At 38.6% G+C, this 24056-nt stretch overlaps 1 protein-coding gene across 1 annotated transcript; it reads right to left on the reverse strand.

Moving 5' to 3' along the window:
• Positions 1–4228: 4228 nt before the first annotated feature.
• Positions 4229–10738, reverse strand: LOC149011359 (NADP-dependent malic enzyme). Its single transcript, XM_089162197.1, has 19 exons — positions 10386–10738; positions 8766–8886; positions 8562–8636; positions 8291–8442; positions 8096–8201; positions 7892–7957; positions 7572–7667; positions 7395–7466; positions 7177–7260; positions 6992–7090; positions 6133–6180; positions 5996–6049; positions 5800–5898; positions 5601–5690; positions 5448–5525; positions 5288–5362; positions 5096–5186; positions 4783–4911; positions 4229–4685 (listed from the first exon to the last, which is right to left on the reverse strand). The coding sequence occupies exons 1-19, from the start codon at positions 10535–10537 to the stop codon at positions 4597–4599; spliced, it is 1776 nt and encodes a 591-aa protein (XP_089018323.1). The 5' UTR covers positions 10538–10738; the 3' UTR covers positions 4229–4596.
• Positions 10739–24056: the final 13318 nt, after the last annotated feature.

The following is a 24056-nucleotide window of genomic DNA, read 5'->3' on the forward strand; positions in this document are numbered from 1 at the left end:
CTGCAACATTACGGAGCAGAATATTCCCAGATCTAATTCACGTGGAAATGACCAAAAGGGGCTAACTAAAGGGGACGTTATTCTTGAAAATACATGATTATTCTCAGCCCTGGATCTTAGGAGGAATGTTCTAATCCTACGGCCAGGTTCTACCCTAATGATTGAATGCATTTATAGAAGAAAGTGAGAGAGGGCTGTGCGAGAAGAGGAGGAGAGGCAGAATAGAATACGATGGAGAGAGAGTTGCTTGATAGAGAGAGAGAGAGAGAGAGAGAGAGAGAGAGAGAGAGAGAGAGAGCTGCTGGAGAGAAGGCTGGAGTTCGTGTGGAAGAATTGCATCTCCTAGTTTCTTTTCAGTTTTATAAATTCTATCTTCTTATACTCTAGCTTCGGGTATGCCAGATAGGGTACCGATTGGGTGGATGTGACACTTCCTAGTTATGGTATCCAATAATCATGAAAAGCACCGAGGGGCATCATAGGATTGTGTCTCATACCACCTCCACTGATGTCCCAAGACAAAAACACCCGAATAGGTATTCCCCAATTCACAATCATGACTTACATTCACATAACAAGGGGGCTCAATCACATTCTCAATCATAAGTCAATCTAAGTCCATACAGTCACATGTTGATCCATATATCAAGAGCATGTAAACATATAAGCATGTTTCAAAACAAGCAAGAATGTAAACATGGTTATGTGCAAATGAACATGTCCTCACCTTCTATTGAAATTTCAAAGTCATAATAATCATTCATAAACCCTAAAACAACAACATGTAAACATATAAGCAAGTTTCAAAACAATCAAAGAATGTAACAATGGTTATGTGCAAATGAACGTCCTCACCTTCTATTGAAATATCAAAGTCATAATAATCATTCATAAACCCTAAAACAACAATATGTAAAATATAAGCAAGTTTCAAAACAATCAAGAATGTAACAATGATTATGTGCAAATGAACATCCTCACCTTGCTATTGATTTGTAACCTTGTAAAATAGGTCAAAGAGTATGTTCACACTTCCCAAAAAGTCCTATAAACATGTTGGTTCAAAGTTAGAAATAACCCTAGAGGCATGACATTGAAAAGAGAAACAAACGACCAACACAGCAAGGTGTGGTTGGACGGGACAATCAACCAAGGCAGAAATCAACTAGAGCATGGGTTGGTCACCCAGGGCGACCAGGCCATTCAACCAGCCTTTGTGCATAGACAGATTTGGTTCAAATCATAAGAAAGCTTCCCATTTGTGTTCTAAACTACCCCAAAAATACTTAGAAAATTTTGAAATCATACTAACATGATCTATCATAGCTTAAAGATCAAACAAAACAAAAAGAATGAAAGCCTAATGAATCCTATATAAGTTTTTTGAAATCTATCCAAAATATTCACAGATGAACCATAATGAATGGAGATTCACTCTAGAGTAAAGAAGATAGAAGAAGTAGGTTGATACAACAACTAAAAGCCTTCAACTAGGTCTTGGTAGTAGGAGGAATCAATCATAGAAAATAACTAGAACAAAGAAGATGCATACTAACCTTTAAGAAAACAAATCGCTGTTCGAAAACCTTGACGGATGCTCTCCACACTTTTCTTTCACCTTGGGGAGTGTTCTCTAAAGAGGTCTAATGTTCTCTAACAGCTTTAGAACATAATGACACGTTTTCGAATCAAAACACATTAAATAGGGCTTAAAAAATCACTTTTTCCAAAATTTCCCGTTTTCCCTCTAAACCAGGCTAGTGGTCACCCGGGCGACCAAGGCAGGAAACCAGTCCCCTGTAACTTTTGTTCTAGAAGCAAAGTTAAGGCCTTGAATGCCCTAGCTCTACCTTAGTTACTATTCTATGTTATAGAAGAGTCCTACCTTATTTTATAGGACCTTCTACATGTGTCATCACATTATAGTTGATCCATCTACCAAGTCCGTCAACATTCGAGTTAGATATTCTTCCAAATTCTGACAAAACTCCCAACTCAGCATCATCTTCATCTAATTCTATTGGTTTGGAATCCAATCCAATGATCTCTATCTGGATGGCCCACAGTTGCCTTCTTCCTATACTTCGGATTTTTGGACCTACAATATGGATTTTCGAATTAGGATTTTGGGGGATTTCACATCTATCATGTCCTTGCCAAGGTATTCAACAATCAATGAAGGGTCACCCCACACTCCAAAGTTTAGATCAACTGTCTTAGTTGATGGTGCTTCAAATGTATCATTGGACATGTTTCTATAGTGTAAAGAAGTAAAGCAAGTTGTTGCCAAATATACCCTAGAGCATATATTAGAAAAGATAAAGAACGAATGATGCCCTCTAGCACTAATTGTTGTGGTGTACCCCAATGATTTAAACAAAATAAAAGTTGTACTAAAACATGTATTGCATAAAAACCGTTTACAACAATATATCAAAAAATCAGTCACGTCCCTGCCAAGGTATTCAACCATCAATTAAGGGTTTCTACATGCTCCAAAGTTTATACCTACTGTCTTGGTTGATGGCGCTTCATATGTATCAACGGAGATGTTTGTACAATGTAAAAAAGTAGAGTAGGTTGTTGTCAAATACACCCTAGAGCATATATTAGAAAAGATAAAAAATGAAGGATGCCCACCTGAACTAATTGCCGTGGTGTACCCTTATGATTTTGACAAAAGAAAAGATGTGCCATAACATGTATTGCGTAAAACATGTTTGCTAGAATATACTCAAAGATCCATCATGCCAAGGTAGTTAACCATCAATAAAGCATTTTCCCATGCTCCAAAATTTAGATCTACTATCTTGGTTGATGGTGCTTCATATATAGAAGTGGCCACATTTCTATGACATAAAAGAAGTGGAGTAGAGTGTTGTCAAATATACCCTAGAACATATATTGGAAAATATAAAGAATGAAGGATGCCCTCTAGCACTAATTGCTAAGGTGTCCCCAATGATTTAGACATAGAAAAGATGTACCACAATATGTATTGCATAAAAACCACTTGCAAGAATGCACTCAAAGATCAACCATACCCCTGCTAAGGCATTTAACCATCACTAAAGGGTCACCACATTCTCCAAAGTCTAGATCTACTGCCTTGGTTGATAGTGTTGCATATGTATCAGTAGAGATGTTTCCAAAATGTAAAGAAGCAAAGCATACTATTTGTCATTTATGCCCTAGAGCATATGTTATAGCAAATATAAAGAATGAAGTACGCCCACTAGCACTAATTGCTAAGATGTACCCCCCCCCCCCCCCCCAAAAAAAAAAAAAAAAGAAACAAGTGTGCCTGATCATGTATTGCATAAAAATCATTTGCAAGATATACCCAAAGATCAACCATGCCCTTGCCAAGGTATTCAATCATCAATGAAAGGTTGCCAAGTGCTCTAAAGTTTAGATCTACTATATTGGTTCATGGTGCTTCATATGCATCAGATGAGATGTTTCCACGGTGTAATGAAGCGGAGTAGTTGTTGCCCAAATATGCCCCAGAGCGAATATAGAAAGATAAAGAATGGAGGATGCCCACTAATTGCTGAGTGTGTGATGTAGATCAAGAAATCTAGTGCATTGATGAGTGAGCAAATAGAAGTTGGAAGCCTCCTTGGAAGTAATAAGTATACAAACCCTAGAACATATCAAAGACAACTAGATATTGTCCCAATAGTATATTCACATGTCCATGAACTCAAAGAGCCACAAGAGGGACCTTTCTGTGAGGCAAGTACTAATCTTGTTAGAGCAGTTGAGCCTGTTCCTCAAGTCCATCAGCCACTGGTACTAAACCTCGAACGAAATGAAATTCCATTGGCAGAACCTTCTACTGTAAATGTTAGTAGACCTCTCAAGGCACTGTTGTAGTTAAAAGTTCCATTAGTGCAACCTTCTTTTGCTGACGTTAGAAGCATTCTCAGGGCTTGTTCAAAATGAGTTCCATTTGACACAGGCTTTTGCGATAGGAGGTCACTGACAAGGCACAACTGATGTGAAACGTCCTAGCAAGGAGAATTAAGACAGGTGAAAAGAAGAGATCTCAAAATGATAGTTTCTCAGATCCATGAAAAGAAGTTGATTATGGTTGTGGTCAGAAGTCAATAAAAATCAAGTTGGGCAAACTTTTGGTACTTCATTGAGAAGCTGTACTTGATGGTTCACTTAAAAGGGTGGGAATTAGGTGCGCATAGGGACCCTGGCCTGGAGTTTTGGATTAATTGTAGTAAGTTGGCTTTGATGGTGTCACCCCCAATGGACAAGTTTGGCCTTATGAGTCGTATATGTTATCGTTTACTCCCATCCCCTCCAAATCCCTCGTCAGTTCTTTGAATCATCTTTTTAGTCACAATCTTTTTAGTCATCCTGAGTTTCCATTAGCTTCAGGATAAACGCTATCTGCATGTCGTTCTGTTAAGAGAGTTTATTTATTTCATATATTTTATGTAACGACATGTTCAAGCTACAAACAGAGCTGGAGCCAAACAGAAAACAAAAGTTACAACACTAAGAGGACCACAGGGATAAATAGAAGAGATGCTGCAGAAGAAACAAGACTTCAAAACTGCAGTGGACGTTTCCACCAATTCACCGAAAGTTTCTGTAGGTAGGAGTGTACATGCAACTCTCTGCAAACTTAACCAGGTTAGCTGGCCGAGGGAGACGGGTTGCTAAACCTACAGGAACAAACATGTTGGATTTGATCAGCTCTATTTTAGAAATGATGACATGCAAAGTTTGCATTAGCTGAATCTCATGGTATAATGAACTCACCTAGTTCATATGCTTTAGCAGCAACATTTGCAGCAATCTGTGCTGATATCTTTCTGATATTAGTAAATGGAGGATAGATGAGGCCATTCTCGAAATTCTCCTGTGTCACCTGTGCAGCCAGCGCTTCCGCTGTTCCAACCAGAAATGCACACAAACAATAATGGTAAGTCACCACTCATCTAAAGCAGATCAGCTCAAGAGAACTGTAACTTGCACAAATCTTGTAGGTCTTGCATTTTACTTATATATTGCTAAATTATTTGTAAGCCATTAGTAATCACTTAAATTTGCAACAATCTTTTGGACTACTTACCAGATGCCAGAAGCATATCATCATGCATACGGATTGCACCGGAAATTATCACTCCCAATCCAAGTCCAGGGAAAATGTATGCATTGTTTGACTGAACCAACCAACACGAAGAGAAAAATACAAGTCAGCCATTTCACTGATAATTTTGTTATACAGTGAAACCCTAAGGACAAGAAATGAATAATGTACGACCTGCCCAGGTACATAGACTTTCCCTTCATATTCAACAGAATCAAATGGACTTCCACTGGCAAAAATTGCACGCCCCTGCGAATTGGAGAGATAATTCAGGTTTCCCTTTTTTATTTAAAATTTTCTTGCTTAGTGGGCAGCAGAGTATAATCTGTTTTACCTTGCTCCATGTGTAGGCTTCTTCAGCTGTACACTCAGATTGTGAAGTTGGGTTTGAGAGAGCAAGAATGACAGGTTTCTGCAAGCAGTTCATATATCAACATCAGCTTCTAGCATCTGAAGCATAATGGTGAAGCACAGGTTTACCAAGTACCTCATTAATTGCTGCCATTTCCTCAACCACCTCCTTCGTAAATGTTGATCCCACACCAGAGGTACCAATCAACACAGTTGGCTTGATTACCTACGAAAGCAACAGAAGACGATAAAGTTAGGAGTTCTAAACCATTTGGCAACAGAAAGAGAAAAAGAAAGGGGGGGGGGGGGAGAGACAGAAAGAGAGAGTGTAGCACCTTGACAGCATCCAGAAGTGTCTTAGCAGGTTCATGATCATGAGCCCAAGGTTTTTTGAAAAATTGAAGGGACTCTTTTCGAGACTTAACAATCAATCCCTGCATTTGGAACAAAATTACTGTAGAAGTAGAAAAGAGAAGTGGCAAAAAAAAGAATCTGCATTTTAAGCCCTAAGAGCATTCAGTCCTCCATTACCTTTGAGTCAACCAACCAAATTCTCTTGCGAGTCTCTTCCACAGAAGTTTTTGTCTGCAAGGAAGATAAAATATAAATCTCATTACATCAACAGTTCTACATACGAATATTTTTTGTGTCAGAAGAAAGTCAAAAACCTTTTTCGACATCTCAAGAGCTATCAGTTCAGCTATTCCAGTACCAGCCTGCAATCAAAGGAGAGGCTTGATTGTGTCAATATAGTTCATTGAAGATCCACAGAGACAAGAAATTAGAAAATATGCCTCAAATTGGAATCGCCCATGCCAGAACAAAGGATCCAGATAACTGCAGATGAAGCCTGCCCATCAAATCCATCCCACAGACAACTTGGAAAAAGAATTTTCAGTCTAGCTCATAAGGGTTCCACAGATTTTATAACTGGAGAACCTTTATAAGGCCTGCAGGTCAATTTATTTTCCTTTTCCATTTTTAATTTTTTTAAAGTTTAAATAACAGTTGTAGCGTCTAATGATAGTATTGCTATTTGGTAGATCACCACAGAAGCATCTTTTTCAACTTCTTATATGTTATAATCCTAAAACAAGAATGAAGATTAATCTGGTTGTTCCCTTCCAAGTGGCATGCTTGAAGGAGTGATATTGGGCTTTAATTTGTCCTACTATATAATGAACCTTAACTCTCTACTAGTCTTCACTGAAATAATACGACTATTATTAAGTATCAATTTCCTCTTTCAGACCTAAAACTCCTATGTGTGAACATGTATCCCCATATCCCAACCTAAATGAGATAATAATTAACCCAACTTTATTCAGAAGTGGGTGCAGTAGTTGGCCTTATTTGTATTACAAACTTGGTTTTAAAAGCACAACCACCTCTTTGGATTGATTTGAGCCTCTGTTGCACCTATGCTCAAAGACGAAACCATAAACATTTATTGAAGTGGCAACCCCCCTCAAGGTGCAACATAGTAATTATAATAGAAAATCAAGGAACAAGGATGCGGAGAAGCACCTCTCCGGCACCTAGAAATAAGAATGTATGGTCAGCCAAAGTTCCCCCAACAAGCCTCAGTGCTGCAACAACCCCTGCAAGGACCACTGCTGCTGTTCCCTATGAAGTAAACAAAACCATAAACTGAAGTTAGATTCATACTTCACAGAGATACAAATAAAGTTTAGAATCTTCATCAGTTTTACCTGTATATCATCATTGAGTACAAGATGGGTTGTTCCATATTTTGCAAGCAGGTCAAAGGCATTGTGGTTTGCAAAATCTTCAAACTGCGGAATGCAGAAGAATAATAGCAATAACAATCAGAAGGTGCTAAAGTAGCACAAATTAGCTTTGAGTTAAGCTTCAGAAATTATTGCAATTACTTGGCTCATTATAAATCTCAATGAAAAACTGAGGATACCTGTACGAGGACTTTCTCGCCATACTGCTGCTTAACTGCAGTCATGAATTCGAGTAGAAGTTCGGAATATTCCTGCAGTCAGAGGGTACAAACCATGTATAGAACAATAGAAAAACATACAACCATAAAAAAGAAACCCATAACTTTCTCATGTTAACTGAGCTGCAAGTTTAAGACCTGGCCAGTTGCTCTCTTCTGCCTGAGCCCAATGTAGAATTCATCATTCAACAACTGCTGGTTGTTTGTACCCACATCAATGGTTATAGGCAGGCACTGCAAATGAAAACCGGAAGAAATATACAAATTTATAACCGTAAAAGAAGATAAAAGGGATCATGATCCGAAGTTGAAAGGGTCGCACCAGAGTCCATTGCTAGTAGAATTAGAGATTAGTGTCACAGACCAAGAACACAATTGAGATTGCATTCATAAACAAAGATTCTATTTTCAACAGCTGATCAATGAAACTAGGCAGTTTCAATTATGGAAATGCTTACCGCAGAAGGACGAACACCCCCGAGTGCTGTATACAAAGCTAGTTTTCCAACAGGAATTCCCATCCCCTGAAAACATTATAAACGTTGTCATCAATGATTCCCCAGCACCAATCAAAAATACAAGAGACAAAAATGCTTACCCAACTGAAATCTGTAAATTGGTACCTATAAGCTGTGGGGAAAAAAATATCCTACAATTATTACCTGGCAACCAAGATCCCCTAGGCCCAAAATCCTCTCACCATCCGTCACAACAATAACTTGGATATTTTTCTCAGGCCAGTTTTTCAATACCTCAAGAATTTTACCCCTGAAAGAATAGACAATGTTGCAATGAGAAAAAGAAACACATTATGCGTTCGAACAAATATGAAACATGGGTGTAGTCAATAGCCATACTTCTCTTTCAAACTGACATATAGACCTTGTGGACGCGTGAAAATGCCTCCATATTTCTGACATGCCTCACCAACGGTTGGTGTGTAGACAACAGGAAGTAATTCCACAACATTATCAATGAGAAGCTTGTAGAATAGCCTTTCATTCCTTTCCTGTAAACCAGGAAGGAATTCTCAAATAATATATAATATAAAATCCAAAAACCCCAAAGATAATCATTTATTGAAACACAGAATCCAAAAATTGACCAGGATGCTTGGTGAGTAGCTACCTGAAGATCCATCATAGCTACGTATCTCTGCAATGGGACTTCATATTGACGAAGATTTATCATTAACTTCTTCTCCTGATGTTTAGAATTGCACAATGAGAAAGGATTTTAATCAAGAATGTTTGGACCATACTTTATAATTTTTTTTCTCAGAATGAAGATCAGTAATTAAAGTCTTGATCTGCATATCTTTGTAAATGTAACCTGAAGTTCTTGAGATACAACTTCTGGAGGGAGAAGGCCACGCAAGTAGTGAGCATCCCTCTCTTTCTCAGTGAAGGCAAGCCCTTTGTTGTGGCGTGGATCCCTCAACAGAGTATACCCACTGCACAACGAAGAAAAACAACGAAGTTCAGAAGATTCTGAAGAAACAAAATACGGATCCATATTACAAATCTACAGCCTAAGGATTTGATGTATTACATAGATGGATCATTGAGTAGGCAATGGAAACTGTCACAGTAAAATATCCCAAACACCAACATCAAACAAAGAGACAAGAAGCCAGCCAGGTAAAGATAAGATTTTTTTTTTTTCTTTTGCGTGGGGGGAATGGGGGACAGAAAGCTCAACTTAAGAAAGCTTAGAAGTACCATGGCTCACCAACTACACTAGGCAATTGATCACTGCTGTACCAAGTCACTGGCTTGTTGATCAAAACACAGCACCACCAACACTAGATCTAACAAAGGTTCACAAGCATGATTTAATCTAGATTAACTTTCTGATAGATTTATTTTTCCTCCCCGGATCGATAAAGTTAAAATAATTACCAACTGAACATTTTACACAACCCTTTAAGGCTTTACAAGCAGTATTTATAGGCCTCAATGAAGAGGTGGGCCTTGGTGCAATGGACGGGATCATAGTCATAGCTCGAGGTCAAGGTTAGAAGCAGCCTCTCAGCAAAAATGGCTGCAGTAAGGCTGCATAGGAAAATTCCTCCTGACTCTGCTTGTGCAGAAGCATGAGGTAACTGGAGGATAAAATCAGAATCACAGGGGGTGACGGTGGCGTTTAGTTTAAACTCCACAGATGCCTGTGCTGGAATGACAATTGTAATCGAGAAGGATTGATAAAAACAGAGCACCTCCCGGTAGTAAACTTCAAGTTAACTATAAGATATATATACAAAGTCCTCATTCACAGCTTGAGATGAAAGACACATAGAGGTGCAGTTTATTAATAAATTAAGTGAATTTACTGCAGGGAGAGATAAAAATAATAAATACCAGATCCAAAAACAGGGGAAAGCAAAATTCCAGGGTCAGGAAACTGTACACTTAACCAACCAAACAAATAAACAATTCATGCAGACTACTACAAGAAACCAGATACAAAAGAACTCCATGAATTTTCAAGTGGGCATCTAGAATATTGAAGAAGCTCAAAATAGAAAAGGGAAGTCTTGAAGTTAAGTATTATACAAACGAAACAGAGAGAATGACGAAATAAGATGACAACAAAAGTATTATCACCCAAAACAACAAAAATAACTAAAGAACCAGGTCTGCTTCTGGGCCACATCATATAAATCTATACTCTCGCCCAGAAAGAAGGAATGAACATTAGAGAACAAGAAAACATGGAATCCCTCATATTTCAGAAAACCACCAATTCAACCCAGAATACAGGTTAAGAAAACAAGAAAGAGAAGACCTATTACAAAATCGATCCGACAAATGATTCAAAAGAAGCATCAGATTTAGGATTCTAAAATTTGAGAGAAACCCATCAACGAGATCAACCACCAATTCATCCCAAAACCCAGAAGAAAAAGAATTAGAACAGAATTAAGAAAAGGGAAGAGAATGAACGTTTCACCTAGCAACGGAATATGTCCAAGGGGTGACAAGCTGATCCTCAGTAGCGGAATCCTCACCATAAGTGTCTTCAACACCACCTCCGACGGTGGACTTGGGGTCCATGTCCAGCACCGAAGCACCATCTCTCACCTCCTTCAAAGTACTCTCCATCACTGCCTTAACCTTGTTCTCCCCTGCTCGTCTGCTGGAACTCACAGCCACCACCACTGTAGCTGACCCTTTTCGCTGCTTCTGAGAAAATCTATAAATACCGGATATACTCGTTGAAGACTTCTGCTTTCAATTAAGAAGACAAACCCAATAACTCCTTTTATCCTTTTATGCCAAATTTTCAATGCAAACTCTAAAGTCTAAACACGGGAAATTAAAATATCTTCTTAAACAAATGTCAACAGAAGTAGAACAGTGGCGGCGGCCACCGTATACCAGGTGGCAACCAATGACAAAGAAGCAATAATTTCTATTTCCACCCAATGGGTTTATTAAAAACCAAAAATTTTTGGACTTTTGGCTTAATTTATATTACTAAGATACCGCTTGTCTCTAATGAAATCATGGCGACAGGCGGACATAAATTGAAAACGATATGGACACCAGTGTAAATTTTGTCCCTGTGCAGAAAACTTTAGCTAAGAGTGAGAACGAGAGGAGAGAGACTCTTCTGGGGATGCCTTCGTGTTTTTTCTTCCCTCTGAATTGAAAACTTTAGCTAAGAATTGAACTAGTCATGTCAATTCGTTTTCAAGGATTTTCAAGTATCTATTAATAATAATAATAAGGTAAGAAATGAAGAAATTGGTTTGGCATTGGATATTCCCTTCCCAGTACTATACGCACCTTTTTTTTTTTTAAACCAAAAGTGTTTCAGTACCATGTTGGCTTCTACGAGTCATTGCAACCAGTATGGTTATGGTAGGCGTTTCTTGCTTAATGACCAAACCCTCAAAATATATTGAACCACAAATGAAATGAAAATCTATCTTGATATGTTTAGTTCGCGAGTGAAATGTTATCACAAATGCACATCCTTCTCCACTCAAGCAAGCAGTCCTCCCTTCCTCCCATCCTCATATAAAGCCTGACACATGGCCTGCTAGTGTACAAGGGGCAAGTCATATGTGAGTGTTGTAGAATAGTAGGACGGCAAGCCCGGGTGGAGAGGATTATGACTCTATTATCGCACCAAATTACCAGTGGCTGAGATAGGAATGCACCAATCTCTCCAATCAAATAGTGTAGTGCAATAAGCTCAATAGCTTTAGCCCCATAGCTTGGTACTCTGCTTCTATACAAGAGTGGGAATTGTACTTTGCTTCTATAAAAGAGCGGGAAACTATACTTTGCTTGTGAGACCCCAAGGATGCCAAATAAGATCCCAAGAAAATTCAAAAGTCTGTAGTGGATCAATGACGATCACTAGAGCATTCTATCTAAGCAGCATCTAAGTAGGCTGTAAGAGCAATGCTAGGGATGAAAATAAAGTCAATGAGAAACAGTGCCACAAAGATAGCATACAATACGTTCACAACCGTTCAATGAGCATCAGTTGGTGAGTGCATAAACTGAGTAATTTTATTAACTGTGAAATTGGTGTCTGGATGGACGTTGGTAAGATATTGAAAAACCTCTATTTTCTTTCAATGGTTGAAATATTTACAAGAAAAGAATGTTTTCGATAGTGATTGTTGTCACATTTCGTGTGGCAAGCAGATTCAAAATCAATGTGCGACAATGACATCTTGCTTGGGTAGCACACCTGAAGTAGTGGTGCCTGTGGGGCACACCGTTAGATGCATGCCACGTGGATTCTATTAAATTTTAACGCTCAGAATATGCTTTTGTTTGTTTTAAAGAAAAACTAGTCTTTTCATTTAAGTTGATTATATGTGCACGTGGTGTTTTAATTGGCTGAATTTTAATGAAATCTATGTGGCATTCATCTAGTATGGAGCGAGCCCGCGAGGGCTTCCTTTCATAGGATATCTCTCATTTTCTAGTATAAGATTGTCCTAGATACAAAGTATCTAGTTGTATGTATCTAGACCTCTATATGAAGTGTTTGTTTCCAAAGCGGGAGGATAAGGTTGCTAAAGATCACGGTAGCATGTCTTAATCCAACAATAGTTTTCCATTCTATGCACGTATTATTATTGCAGTTAGAGCCGACCTTGTTAAATAATAAAACCAAAATTATGTGGTTCGACAACATTCTTATTGATGCATTTAAAATACTCTGACTTTTGACTTTTTGCTGTTTTAGAGGTTTTAATATATTTATTATAACTAAAAGTGGTCCTTGTTTAGTTAAGACAAGAAAACACATATAAAAAAGACTGAATACAAATATTAGATTAGGTTTTTAAAGCTTTATGGGGTTTTACCTCCATGAACCTATGTCCTAACATAATCAAGGATAGGTTTTATGTTTTATAGAGGTTGATGTGAATAATGTGATTATCTCAACTCACCCCACCATGTATTTAGAATTAGAAGCCATGCTTCTAGATAGACCTTTTTCCCTCTACAAATGTTTTAAGTTTCCTTTTGCTACCTTATTCAAACTACAACTAGTGCACAATTCTCTCCCTCTTAGCATGGACAAACAGAGATTAAACACTAATGCATATGCAATAGTCATTACCATGGTTATAAATTTTGTGAGATTAATTTCAACGTCAAGTGTCATTCATTTTGATCTTAGTGATATAAGATATGGTTTAATACGAGATTTAATTAGAAGGGCGGGCCTGGCGCAATGGTGGAGTCTCTCCATTGTGCGCTGGAGGTTGCGAGTTTGAATCAGCCTCTCTGCAAAAGTCAGGGGTAAGAATACCTAGAAAGTCCCTTCCCCAGACCCCACAGTGTGGGAGCTTCGACACTGGGTACGTCCTTCTTAATACGAGGTTTAATTGTTGACTAAATACTCAACAAAATCTCAATAAAAAATGGTTGCCAAACACCAATCCATGAGGATTAATAAAATTTCAAATATCATCATCATCGGTTCATGACCATTGTAGTGATTTTGCCAAATTTACATTGTGGTTCCAGGACTCTTGTTGGGGAAAGCTTATCCACAACTCATTTGGTGTCACGTTAACATTTCAACTGAAATCTGATTATTTTATTAAAGATAGACATCAAGTAGTTTGTCTTGCCCACTTGGTGGCACGCCATGACATAAGCTTTGAGGATGTTTATTTGCAGCAGCCGTTGCTTGCTGCTGCCAACTGTAGTGATCGCACTATGTAATCAAAATTAAATCGAGCGGTTGAAAATCAAATGACGGGGTTTACTTATAGATACTATTTTTTAATTTTATATTTTAAGGGTTTTAAAGTTTACTAATTTACAAAATCAAACCCCTTATTTACCCCACTCCCAAATCCCTATTTCATTTTATCTACTTAGATCCCTGTGACTTGAATGGAGATGGCTTCTGCTACCTCAAATGCAAAAGATTAAACAATGGAAATGGTTCTCAAGTCATTGTTCCCATGACTTGGATGGAGACGGCTCCCATTGCCCATATGCAATGGTAAAGAAGTAAGGAAGATATAATAAATAAATAAAAAATTGGAAGAGACAATCCAAGGCAGGCAATACCGTATGCCTAATTTTGTCCATAAAACCTAATTTACAAATGTAACTAAAAAATTAAAGGGAACAATAACATGAGGGCCATTCCACGCACCTACCCAGATGGACCAAATTTGAGGAAACTCGCTAAATTCTAAGTAGTCCAGACTCATAAAGAGAGATCTACCACTTGTTGCTCCTTCTATTTTACTGGTGTTTCTCTCCCTTGTTTCTCTTCCTTGTCCGAGAAGGGGAAATAAAAAGAGAAAAACATTGGCTGAGGGAAATCGAGATGTTTACATTTTGATCTTTCGCATTTGGGGTAGAGGGAGTCATCTCCATCCGAGTCACGGGGATCTAAGCAGGATAGGGATTTCAGAGTCAGGTAAATGAAGGGTTTGATTTTGTAAATTAGTAAACTTTAAACCCCATTCAAAGTAAAAATAAAAAGTTGTATTTACAAGTAAACCCTGGTATTTGATTTTCAACCATTTAATCTTATTTTGATTACGTAACACGATCAACACCATTGACAACAGCCAACAGTGAATGCTGCATAAAAACCCTAACTTTGATAAGTCCTTTGCAATGCAAAGATGACAATCATTAAGTCATTAATACTCACGCACGTAGACTCAATGCAATTACATGGACCATAGTGTGTGATAGCCTCTGACTGGTTCAAAATGGAGTTTTTGATTGTTGTCGTGTTAGCCTCTCTTGTGCGATTCTCGGATCATAACACATGGTATTTTGTACATCTAACGCTGTGACTATAAGGACGTAAGACACTTAATTATTTTATCAAGAATGCAAAATAATTTTTCTTGTCTTATTGATGGGATGCCATGACATTCGCTTTTATTTTTTGGGTCCAAAATTTATTCAGGACAATTTATGTTCAAGTCTGGATTGTCTACTCTAACTATTAAAGGATTATATTCTCTTTACAGCTCTCCACTATACATCTTACATCATGGAGGAAACTTAAAGGAAATTCCATTTTCCAAACGTGCGGTGGGAAAAGTGGGAGGAAAACACAATCAGAATCCCAACTCCTTACGCACTCTTAGAATACATTTTGAGGTAGTTCTACTCCTTATGCATTCATGACTACATTCTTGAGAGTGTAGTTTTTATAAAATTTATATATACAAGCTGACATTAACTTTAACAAATCACATAGAAAGATGACAATAATGAAGTCATTACGAGTTTACGACTCACGCACGCACGTCTAATTCTATTGCATGAACCATGCTACGTGACAGCATATGCCTGGACCCACCTACGTACTTTACTTGAATTTGTCGGTCACGTTCTTATCCAAAATCCCAAGTGTGGGTTTAGAGATCTGGATGTCGCAAGATACCAAGAACAGGAGAAATAGATTATAAATTAAAAACAAAACAAATAATTTTGGTTCCTTCCAATTTCTGTATTAATTTTCATTGGGTTTTCTCTTCATACATGTTTGGCAATATAATATAAATAGCGCGTTTCAATACCTCTATGTCACGGTATCTTTCGTAATATTCCTGGTAGAGATGCTTTGGCAAAAATTTATCAATAATATAAACAAAAGGAAGTTAATTTAAGGACTTTTCAGTATTAATTTTAATTTTCAATCTTCTGGTTTTTTTCTTTATGTATTTGCTATACATTTTGAGTCCCATTTTTATTTAAAATAGAAAAAACTTTCAAAAAAATTCATAATAGACTTTTTGTCTATTATGCATTCTGGATAAAAAAAAATTAATTTCATTCTGATGCATCTAAAATCTGCTCAGCCTCTAGATCCCTGAGGATGATCTGCAAAATAAAGTTAGACGTAGCTCGACCGTGAGGTCAGGAGGCCACCTTTGAAGGCTAAGTCAGTCTTAGAACTCATCACAAAGACCCTGGCTAGTTGCAGATTATAAATTGAAAATAATTGTAAAGGAAACAATTCAAATACCTCCTTTGTACGTAGGTTATGGTTTATATAGTTTTTACCTCTCGATCTCGACTGTTGGATTTTTTTGTATTCTCTTGATCATCGTTGGATCTTTAGGGTTTCACCATTGATATTTGGAGTTGATGATAGTTACCAATCTTGGCACAATTTCCACTCTGCCTTAATGGAAGTTGCCTATAGTGATTCGATCACGTATCTCATAATGATCGGGATCACGCTAAACCTTACAACCGTTCTTCGTGTGCAACCGTTGAGACTTGATCAAACCGATCTCAAACATGGTTCACTCGGGGTTGAAGACCCGAACCCGGTTGAACTGGGATTAGTATCATTTGGCCCATATCACATTCATTTTTATGCAAGTTACTTAAAATTTAAATTGAGGGTATAATAGTAAGCAAACATCTTTTTTATGGAAATCTTATTATTTCTTCATTTCTTTCACTCTTGAATCCTAATGATTTGTTCCCATTTTTTTTTTTATCAATTTTCTTTTAACATGCCAAACTTAATTTCATAATTAATTTTTTACAAAAGTTATCAAACCATTTCATTTTTTACCAAAGATAAATTCTTAATTATATTCATTTATATTAAATAGGAAAAATACAGAATGAGAATTGTCAAATCTCCCATGATCCTGACCCGAAAATTCATATTGTAGGTCCGAGAAACCGGAGTGCAGGTAGAAGACAACTGTAGACCATCCAAATCTAAATTCTTAATTGTCACATCCCGCAATATCCACCGAGGTATAACCTATCTTGGATTACTCAAGGGAGTGATCCATAGCCCAAAAGATCAAGTTTAGGAACGATCATATCCACTTAGCACAATAATATAATCAAAAGCAAGAACAAATCTTTGTATTCAAGTAATTTAATAATAAAAGTTCAGAAATGATCATAGAAGGATCACAAAAGAACATCAGAGTGCAAAAATGATACTAATAAAATAAATAGTCAAAGTGCAAATGAAGGGGGGGGGGGAACCATTCTACAACAACAGCGGAAGGTAGATCGAATAGAAATAAAGGTTATAACTGGTTCCCAAAGAGAAGGGGAACAAACTAAACTACAGTCTCAACGAATTAAATAAAAGGTTAAAAAGAAAATGAGACGATATCCTAACACTAGCACACAAGTGCAAAGACTGAACTGCTCCAAATAAGTAACAATCTCGGATTGTTGGTCTTCACCAATGTAGTCACCATAACCAGTGTGGTATGAGTCACCAACTTGGTCTTCAAAGTGTTGACCATCGTAGTCAACAGTAGTAGTACTTGCAGAAAAGTCTAACAGAAGATGTTGCAAAAAGGAGTGAGTTCAAAAGAACTCAACAAGGCAGGTTATTTCATAATAACAAAAATTACATAATACAAAACATAGCATGATGCAAAATGATATGAAACAGACAATGCATGTATGAATCTAACTCTATGTATGCTGGTCTCTATGGTAGACATGCTTTAAGTCATAGAACCATACTTCTTTGGGTAGGTCTCAAATCACTCTTCCCTCAACCATCTCGGTATATTGGGTTCTCCGGTGGTACTTGGGTCCTGCATCCATCTCGGACAATCCATGGCTGGGTTTAAGTCACCGCTCTCTCACATCACCATTGGTATAAGTATTGGTGCATGTCATGGTAAAGCCTAGCCCAATGCAAGTCATCTACTCAGTCATATCAACTCAGATCTAGATACGTCCATTCCTTCCATCCCGGGATCCTTTACGGTATCCTTCACACTAGAGTCAGTGTATTTGACTCTCTCAAATACGGACTCACCATCCCTATTAGTCATCCACAAATAGTAGACGGGAAGCTCTCACGTCCTCTCACGGATATTACTCACTGGTCTCAAGCGCCCGTGAGCCCATGTCTAGCTATTTGCAACCCTATCAATAAATGGCCTCTAACGAGTATCCACAATATGATTTATGTCCTCTCACGGGTTGGTTACCGGTCTTGAGCGCCCATCAAACCAAACTACTACCACGGGTCGTTCGGTCTCAATGCCCTTCCGATTCGGGTCTGATACGACAGGGACATCCTAGCCAACACCACTAGACAAGTCCTATATATGTCATCCAATGATCCGGGAAAGCGTCGATGGGCATCTTCGGAAAACATCCCATACTATTCCCTCCGATGTCCAATGACAGAAATGTCAAAAGGACATTCTCCAATCCCAAATCATACTTATCCAATCACATTCTCAGTTTCATCATCTCAGACATACATGATACTTCATCATATTGAAAGATAAGTCATAACATCACATGATCAAGTATATAAGTAATTAACAAGAATGATTAGACATGATAAATAAGAGTATATAAATATGATGCTACTGTCACAAGGTACCTACAGTAGTCATATGATGTCCAAGTACAGCCAATAAGCTAGGCCTACTAAATTTTCAACATCAGTGTAATATTCAAATAGTCTATGTTATATCGGTATAACCGTCCTTACCTCGAGTCGCGATGAAGATAATCCAATGATCAAAAGAGAATTGTCCAAAGATGGTACTTAGACCCTAGACAAACATAGATGAAAGATTAGAAATGAAATTAGAAAAATCGGCGGTCAAACGGATCAAATTGGCGAAGTACACAATTCAACAACTGCTTGGTTGACTGACTTGGTCGGCTGACCCAGTCAACCAATTAGTCGACCAAATGAATAGTGTCGGGGCTGAATAGTGGATTTTGGCCCGAAATTGATCTTCCGGGGCTCAGATCGATCAGAAACTTGAAGGGATGATAGTAACAGTATGAGAACACTACATAACAAGAATTAGCATGATCCAATGGCCCAATTGAAAACCCCAATTTGAAACCCTAATTTCTAAATGCTAGAATCATAGTCTTCAATGAAATCAAATGTAAATGCAAGGAACTTTGGGGAATTTAAGTAATAAAATGATGGACAATAGATTAGGATCAATTACTAACCTAAAATCAGACTTGGCATACAATAGAAATCAGCTTAGGTGATAAAATCATGATGCTAGGAAGGAAATCATGGTAATGCAATGTTAAGAATCAAATGCGAGCATAGCATTAATGGGGTGAGAGGAGTTTAAGCAAATGAAAAGGGGGAAACACATGAAGAGGTGGTTGCAAGGTTGCAGCACCATCTTCATGGTTTCAACATCAATAAAGAGAAGAGGTGAGAGTAGATTAGAGAGTAAGAGAGAGAGAATCCATACCTTGGGGAAGAGATTTGAGAAGAGAGACTATGCTTCTTGAAGGAGACCTTCACCAAAGCCAAGGAGGAGGCTAAGAGGAGCCTTCTCACGTTCCAAGAGAGTCCCAGCAGTAAAATGGGGTGAAAACCATGAAGTTCCACATAAATAGAACCCAAAATGACCAAAAACCAGATTTTCTCGACCTTATAATTCCTTTGGTCGACTGGGTTGGTTGACTGGTTCAGTCGACCAAGCAAGTGACATAACTTGGGGGAGGGAACTGGAGGGCTAGAACAACTCAAATTGAGGTGGGTTTTCTCTTACAAGTCAATCAACAAGTCTAGATCAGGGAATTACCTTCGAATCATGTCCTGGAGTGCATTAGGTCCACCAACTAAACTCTCCTTCTTCAGGCTGCAGATTCTTAACTAACACTGACAATGCATTCCAAGTATGGAGCACCATCATCAGTATCCATGGGTTTCGGGTCAAACACCATATCTTCTACAAAGAGGGCCCACAGAGACTTCTTCCATCACTTCAGGACATGGATCTACACTAAGGGAAAGGTCTAACATGACTTCCTAAGGCTTTCAAAGATAGTAACACCAAAAACAAGGTCCATCTTCAAGGTCTAACATTAAACAAGTCTTTCTTCACTCAAAACAGATAGGGTGTCCTGGCTAGGTTTGAGCTGGGTTTCACAAATTATATTCATTTATTTTTAATAGGCAAAATATATAATGAGAATTGTGAAATCTCCCATGATCTTAACCAGAAAATTCATATTGTAGGTCCAAAAAACTGGAGTGCGGGTAGAAGACAACTATAGACCATCCAAATAGAGATCATTGGATTGAGATCAGAACCAATAGAGGTGGATGGTGTTCTTGATGAAGCTGGTGAGTTGTGGAAGTTCAGAAGAAGATCTTGCTCGAACACTAACGGATACGGTAGGTAGATCAAGACTTCAAGGCAACACGTTGGAAGGTCCCACAGACCATGTAAGAACCCCACCTAAATGTGGTTAAATATTGGAGAAGAGCCAAGGAAGAACCATCCCCAAAATTGCCCCAGGATTAATTTAAGGGGTATGGGTCTCCTGGGCGACCCATACCCCCCCTTGGGTTGAATGATCTGGGTCTCTTGGGCAACCTTTACTCATTACTATCCATGAGACCCCTATCTATCAATTTTAGTTTTGTTTCTATTTTCGACATAGGACCTTGAGGGTTGTTCCTAACCTTTAATTAACATCTAAATAGGATTATTTGGGAACATGTTAAAACACCTTTTTGGTTTCTCTTAAAGTAGCACAACTAAATTACAAGGTGAGGGATTCATTACCTACATATCTTTAATTCTTAATGTGATGTTCTACTTGTACATTCACTTATATGTTGTTGTTTAGAGATGTTACATTCTTGTAATACTCTTAAATTATAAATTATGATTGTTTACATGAACTATTGGTGCATTGTCATGTTAGTATAAAAGAGGACTTGATCTGAGGTTGTAGTTTATCCATTACCCTAGGAACCTTAGAAGGAACATATAGATTAGGGAACATCTCTAGGTGGTCTAGATGAAACATTTAGACACTCCATCATGTCATACCCTATTGACAAGGGTATTGAGGCTGAGTGATCGTGGTAGCACTATGGGGTGGTGGGCACTCAAGACCGATAACCAACTTGTGAGAGGACACAACCACATTGTGGGGACCATTCATTGGTAGTGTTGCATATAATAGTCTTGAGCTCATGGGCGCTCAAGACTGGTAACCAACTTGTGAGAAGACATAAGAGCTTCCCGCCCATTATATGTGGATGACCAATAGGATTAAGATAAAGCGTAGTTCGAGTTGGTTGGAACCATAGGATACATTGATTCTAGATAGGGAAGGATACTAAACTGAGTTGATTGGTGCCATAGGGGAGGTATCTTAACCTAGAATGATATGACATAGTAGATGACCAGATGGGTGGATATGACAAGAATTGATTTTAAAAGGCCCTTATAAAACATAATCACCTATATTACTCAAATATGGTCACAATGGCCTTTTTACCTGTTCATATTTCATTTAGCAATTTCCCAACAACTTCCCAATGTCATCTTAAATAAAATCATTTACTCTACCATCCTTTTGTTTCTTGATGATGCGTCCAAAAGTCTACTCAACCTTGAGATTTGTGAAGATAACTGCAAAACAGTGTTAGAAATGGCCCAACTATGGGGGTCAGGAGGCCACCTTCGAAGGCTAAGTCATCAAATGAACGTATCACAAGGCTCTGGCTAGTTGTAGAGCAAAGAATGAACGTAAATATAAAGGAAACGATTCATATACCTCGTAGGGGTGTTAGTCACTTGTTAATACGACACCTCCCTTTACAAATATAGAGATTAGGTCAAGACTGCTCCCGATCACGGCCCGGCCGGGACTCACTGCTCGAACCCGGTCAAATTGGGTTCGGTTCGAATTTCTCCATATCACTTGCCCCGCAGGTTGAGCATTTGGGCGATGCTCCTGCTCGAATGCTTGGCTTGGCTTTCTTGATCACGAATAAAGATTAAGTGTCTTATCAACTATGGATAACTCTGTATTTAATGCTCCTGACACTTGTGCTTAGTAGTGTGTCGTCGAGCAGTCTGAATTCCCCGTAATCTGTGCGTTGTATGCCACGTGGTCCATGGAGAAGTGTTGCCATTATGGTCCCACTGCTCGAACCGTCAGTGATTTGAAAATTGCCATCATTGTTTCGTTTCTCGAACCGTCAGTGATTAATAGCCGTTGATGGCATTTAATCTTGTTCGCTCATTTGTCCCATTTGAATCGTCGCATGATCTGGTGTGCTGAGTGGGATTGATCTTGTTTGTCCATTTTATTTTCTACTCTATAAAAGGCCTTCTCTTCTTCATTTCTTCTTTTCACCTCTGTGAATTTGCTTTTGCTCCTGAGATTCTGGTCCGGAAGATTGTCCCTGCTTTCGCTCTAGGTTTTGCTTCTACAACTCAAAGTTCTTCGTCTTCAAGTTCAAGTTGTCTTTGAAAGCACAAGTAAGTGTTCCTCTTTGTTTCAAATTTATGCTTTTCTCAGTTATATTCCTATTCTTTTTGGTGCATTCGCGTTGCTAGCTTCATTTATACTAGTTTACTTTTTCCTTCTTCTCCCAAATCCTCCTTGTTCTTTATTTCTTTAAGAATGGGTAGTGATAAGACCTCGAACGATGACTCCATTGATTGTCTAATGGATGGAGAAGGCTCTGCTGAACAGGCGAGTCGTACTGCTTCTGTTGAACTTTCCGGTGATCAGGATGATAGGGTTACTGATCACTAGCTACAATCTATCCCTGCTAGTCCTAGGGATCCACCTGGTAATGCACCCGAAGTTCGGGGAACTTCCTCTAAGAAGAGGAAAGCTCCTAAGAAACTGATGGTTGGGAGTTCCCGACCGCCCAAGAGACCTTCCACCAGCCCTTCCTTCTATGCCTCCAAGGTTCGTCCTTCAGAAATTGAAGGACTCCATTTTGATGATTCTATCCCTTTGTCCTATGCTCTTCGTGTCCCTAACCTGAACGAAAGAGTTAACTCCAATCCTCCTGGAGAATTCTCCATCTATACCGAATCCCTTAAGAGTGGGGTTCGGTTTCCCTTTTATTCTTCTTTATTCATTGAAATCCTTGATAATTGGGAGATTTGTCCTGGTATGCTCCTCCCGAACAACTGAAGGCATATCATTGGTTTATTGGGGCTCTATCATGAACTTGGGATAACCCCTTTTCTTTCTGTGTTTGTCCATTTTTTTTGTCTGAGCAAGTCAAACCCTCCTGGATGGGTGTTTTTCTCCAAGCGCCGGAAGGGTGATTTGGGGTGGCAAGGGGGAATCCTTGCTGATGGCACCTGTCCTTCAAATCAAAGGGTGGCGTCACGGATTCGTCTTCTGTCATGCTCCCGAATCTAATTTGAACTTCCCGATCGCATGGACAAACCCGAGCTCCTTTACTCAACTCAATTGCCCTTCTTTTCTATCTGATGCTGAGGATAAAGCGGTTCGAGCAATCAAAGCAATCCAACCGAGTCAAGAAATCCATGGGTATGCCATGGAATACGAAGTACTCCTTCGTTATTGGGGGTTGACCCATGGTGAGCGCCCGAACTCCTTTCTCTTCTCTATTTTGTTGTTCTTGTAATGATCCAACACTTTTTCTTTCAATCTTGCAGTGCCTCCCAAATTTAACCCGAAGGCAGTTAGAGCTTTGGCCCAACAGAAGTTTGCTACTATGGAGGAAAGGGTTCCCCAAAAGGGAAAAGAGAAAACTACTCCCGAGGGTTCTCCTAACTCGAAGGGGGCTTCTGAAAATAAGGGAGGATCATGCCGCCTGTCACATCCTCCCAGCCGGTACCTTAACTGGCATACCCGAGAGTGTGATCCACAGCCCCGAAGATCAAGTATCGAGGAAATCATCCTCCCACATATACAATAACATAATCATAAACAGGAAATAATCAAGGTTTAATATTATAAACGAAGGTTCAAAACAATAATGAATAATCAGTATAATCAGAGTGCGAAAAAGATACCAGACATCCAATGATATCAAAAAGAGTAAAGTGAGGCGGAAACTCACTCCACCAATATAGCGGAACGCAGTATGAAAGTCAAAAGGAAATACAACTGAAACAAATGTACTAAGAAATAAACTAAGATCAAGCGTCTTCTAGTTTATAGATAACGTCTTCATATGTATGGACTTCGTCAATCCAATGAATCCGTTTTAACTCTATGATGTTTTCAAAAGTAGTACGCAGCTTGATCCGCCGGGGGATCATCAGAGTAATCTTGATCGTCGCCAGCACCTTGCGTGTAATACGCTTCATCGGCTTGCGCTTCACTGTACTGCTCGTCATAATAATCTGTACCTGCAGGATAATCT

The sequence above is a fragment of the Hakea prostrata genome, chromosome 7, assembly GCF_041222555.1.
Source record: "Hakea prostrata isolate BN-2017 chromosome 7, UWA_Hpros_2, whole genome shotgun sequence".
NCBI classification, from domain to species: Eukaryota; Viridiplantae; Streptophyta; class Magnoliopsida; order Proteales; family Proteaceae; genus Hakea; species Hakea prostrata.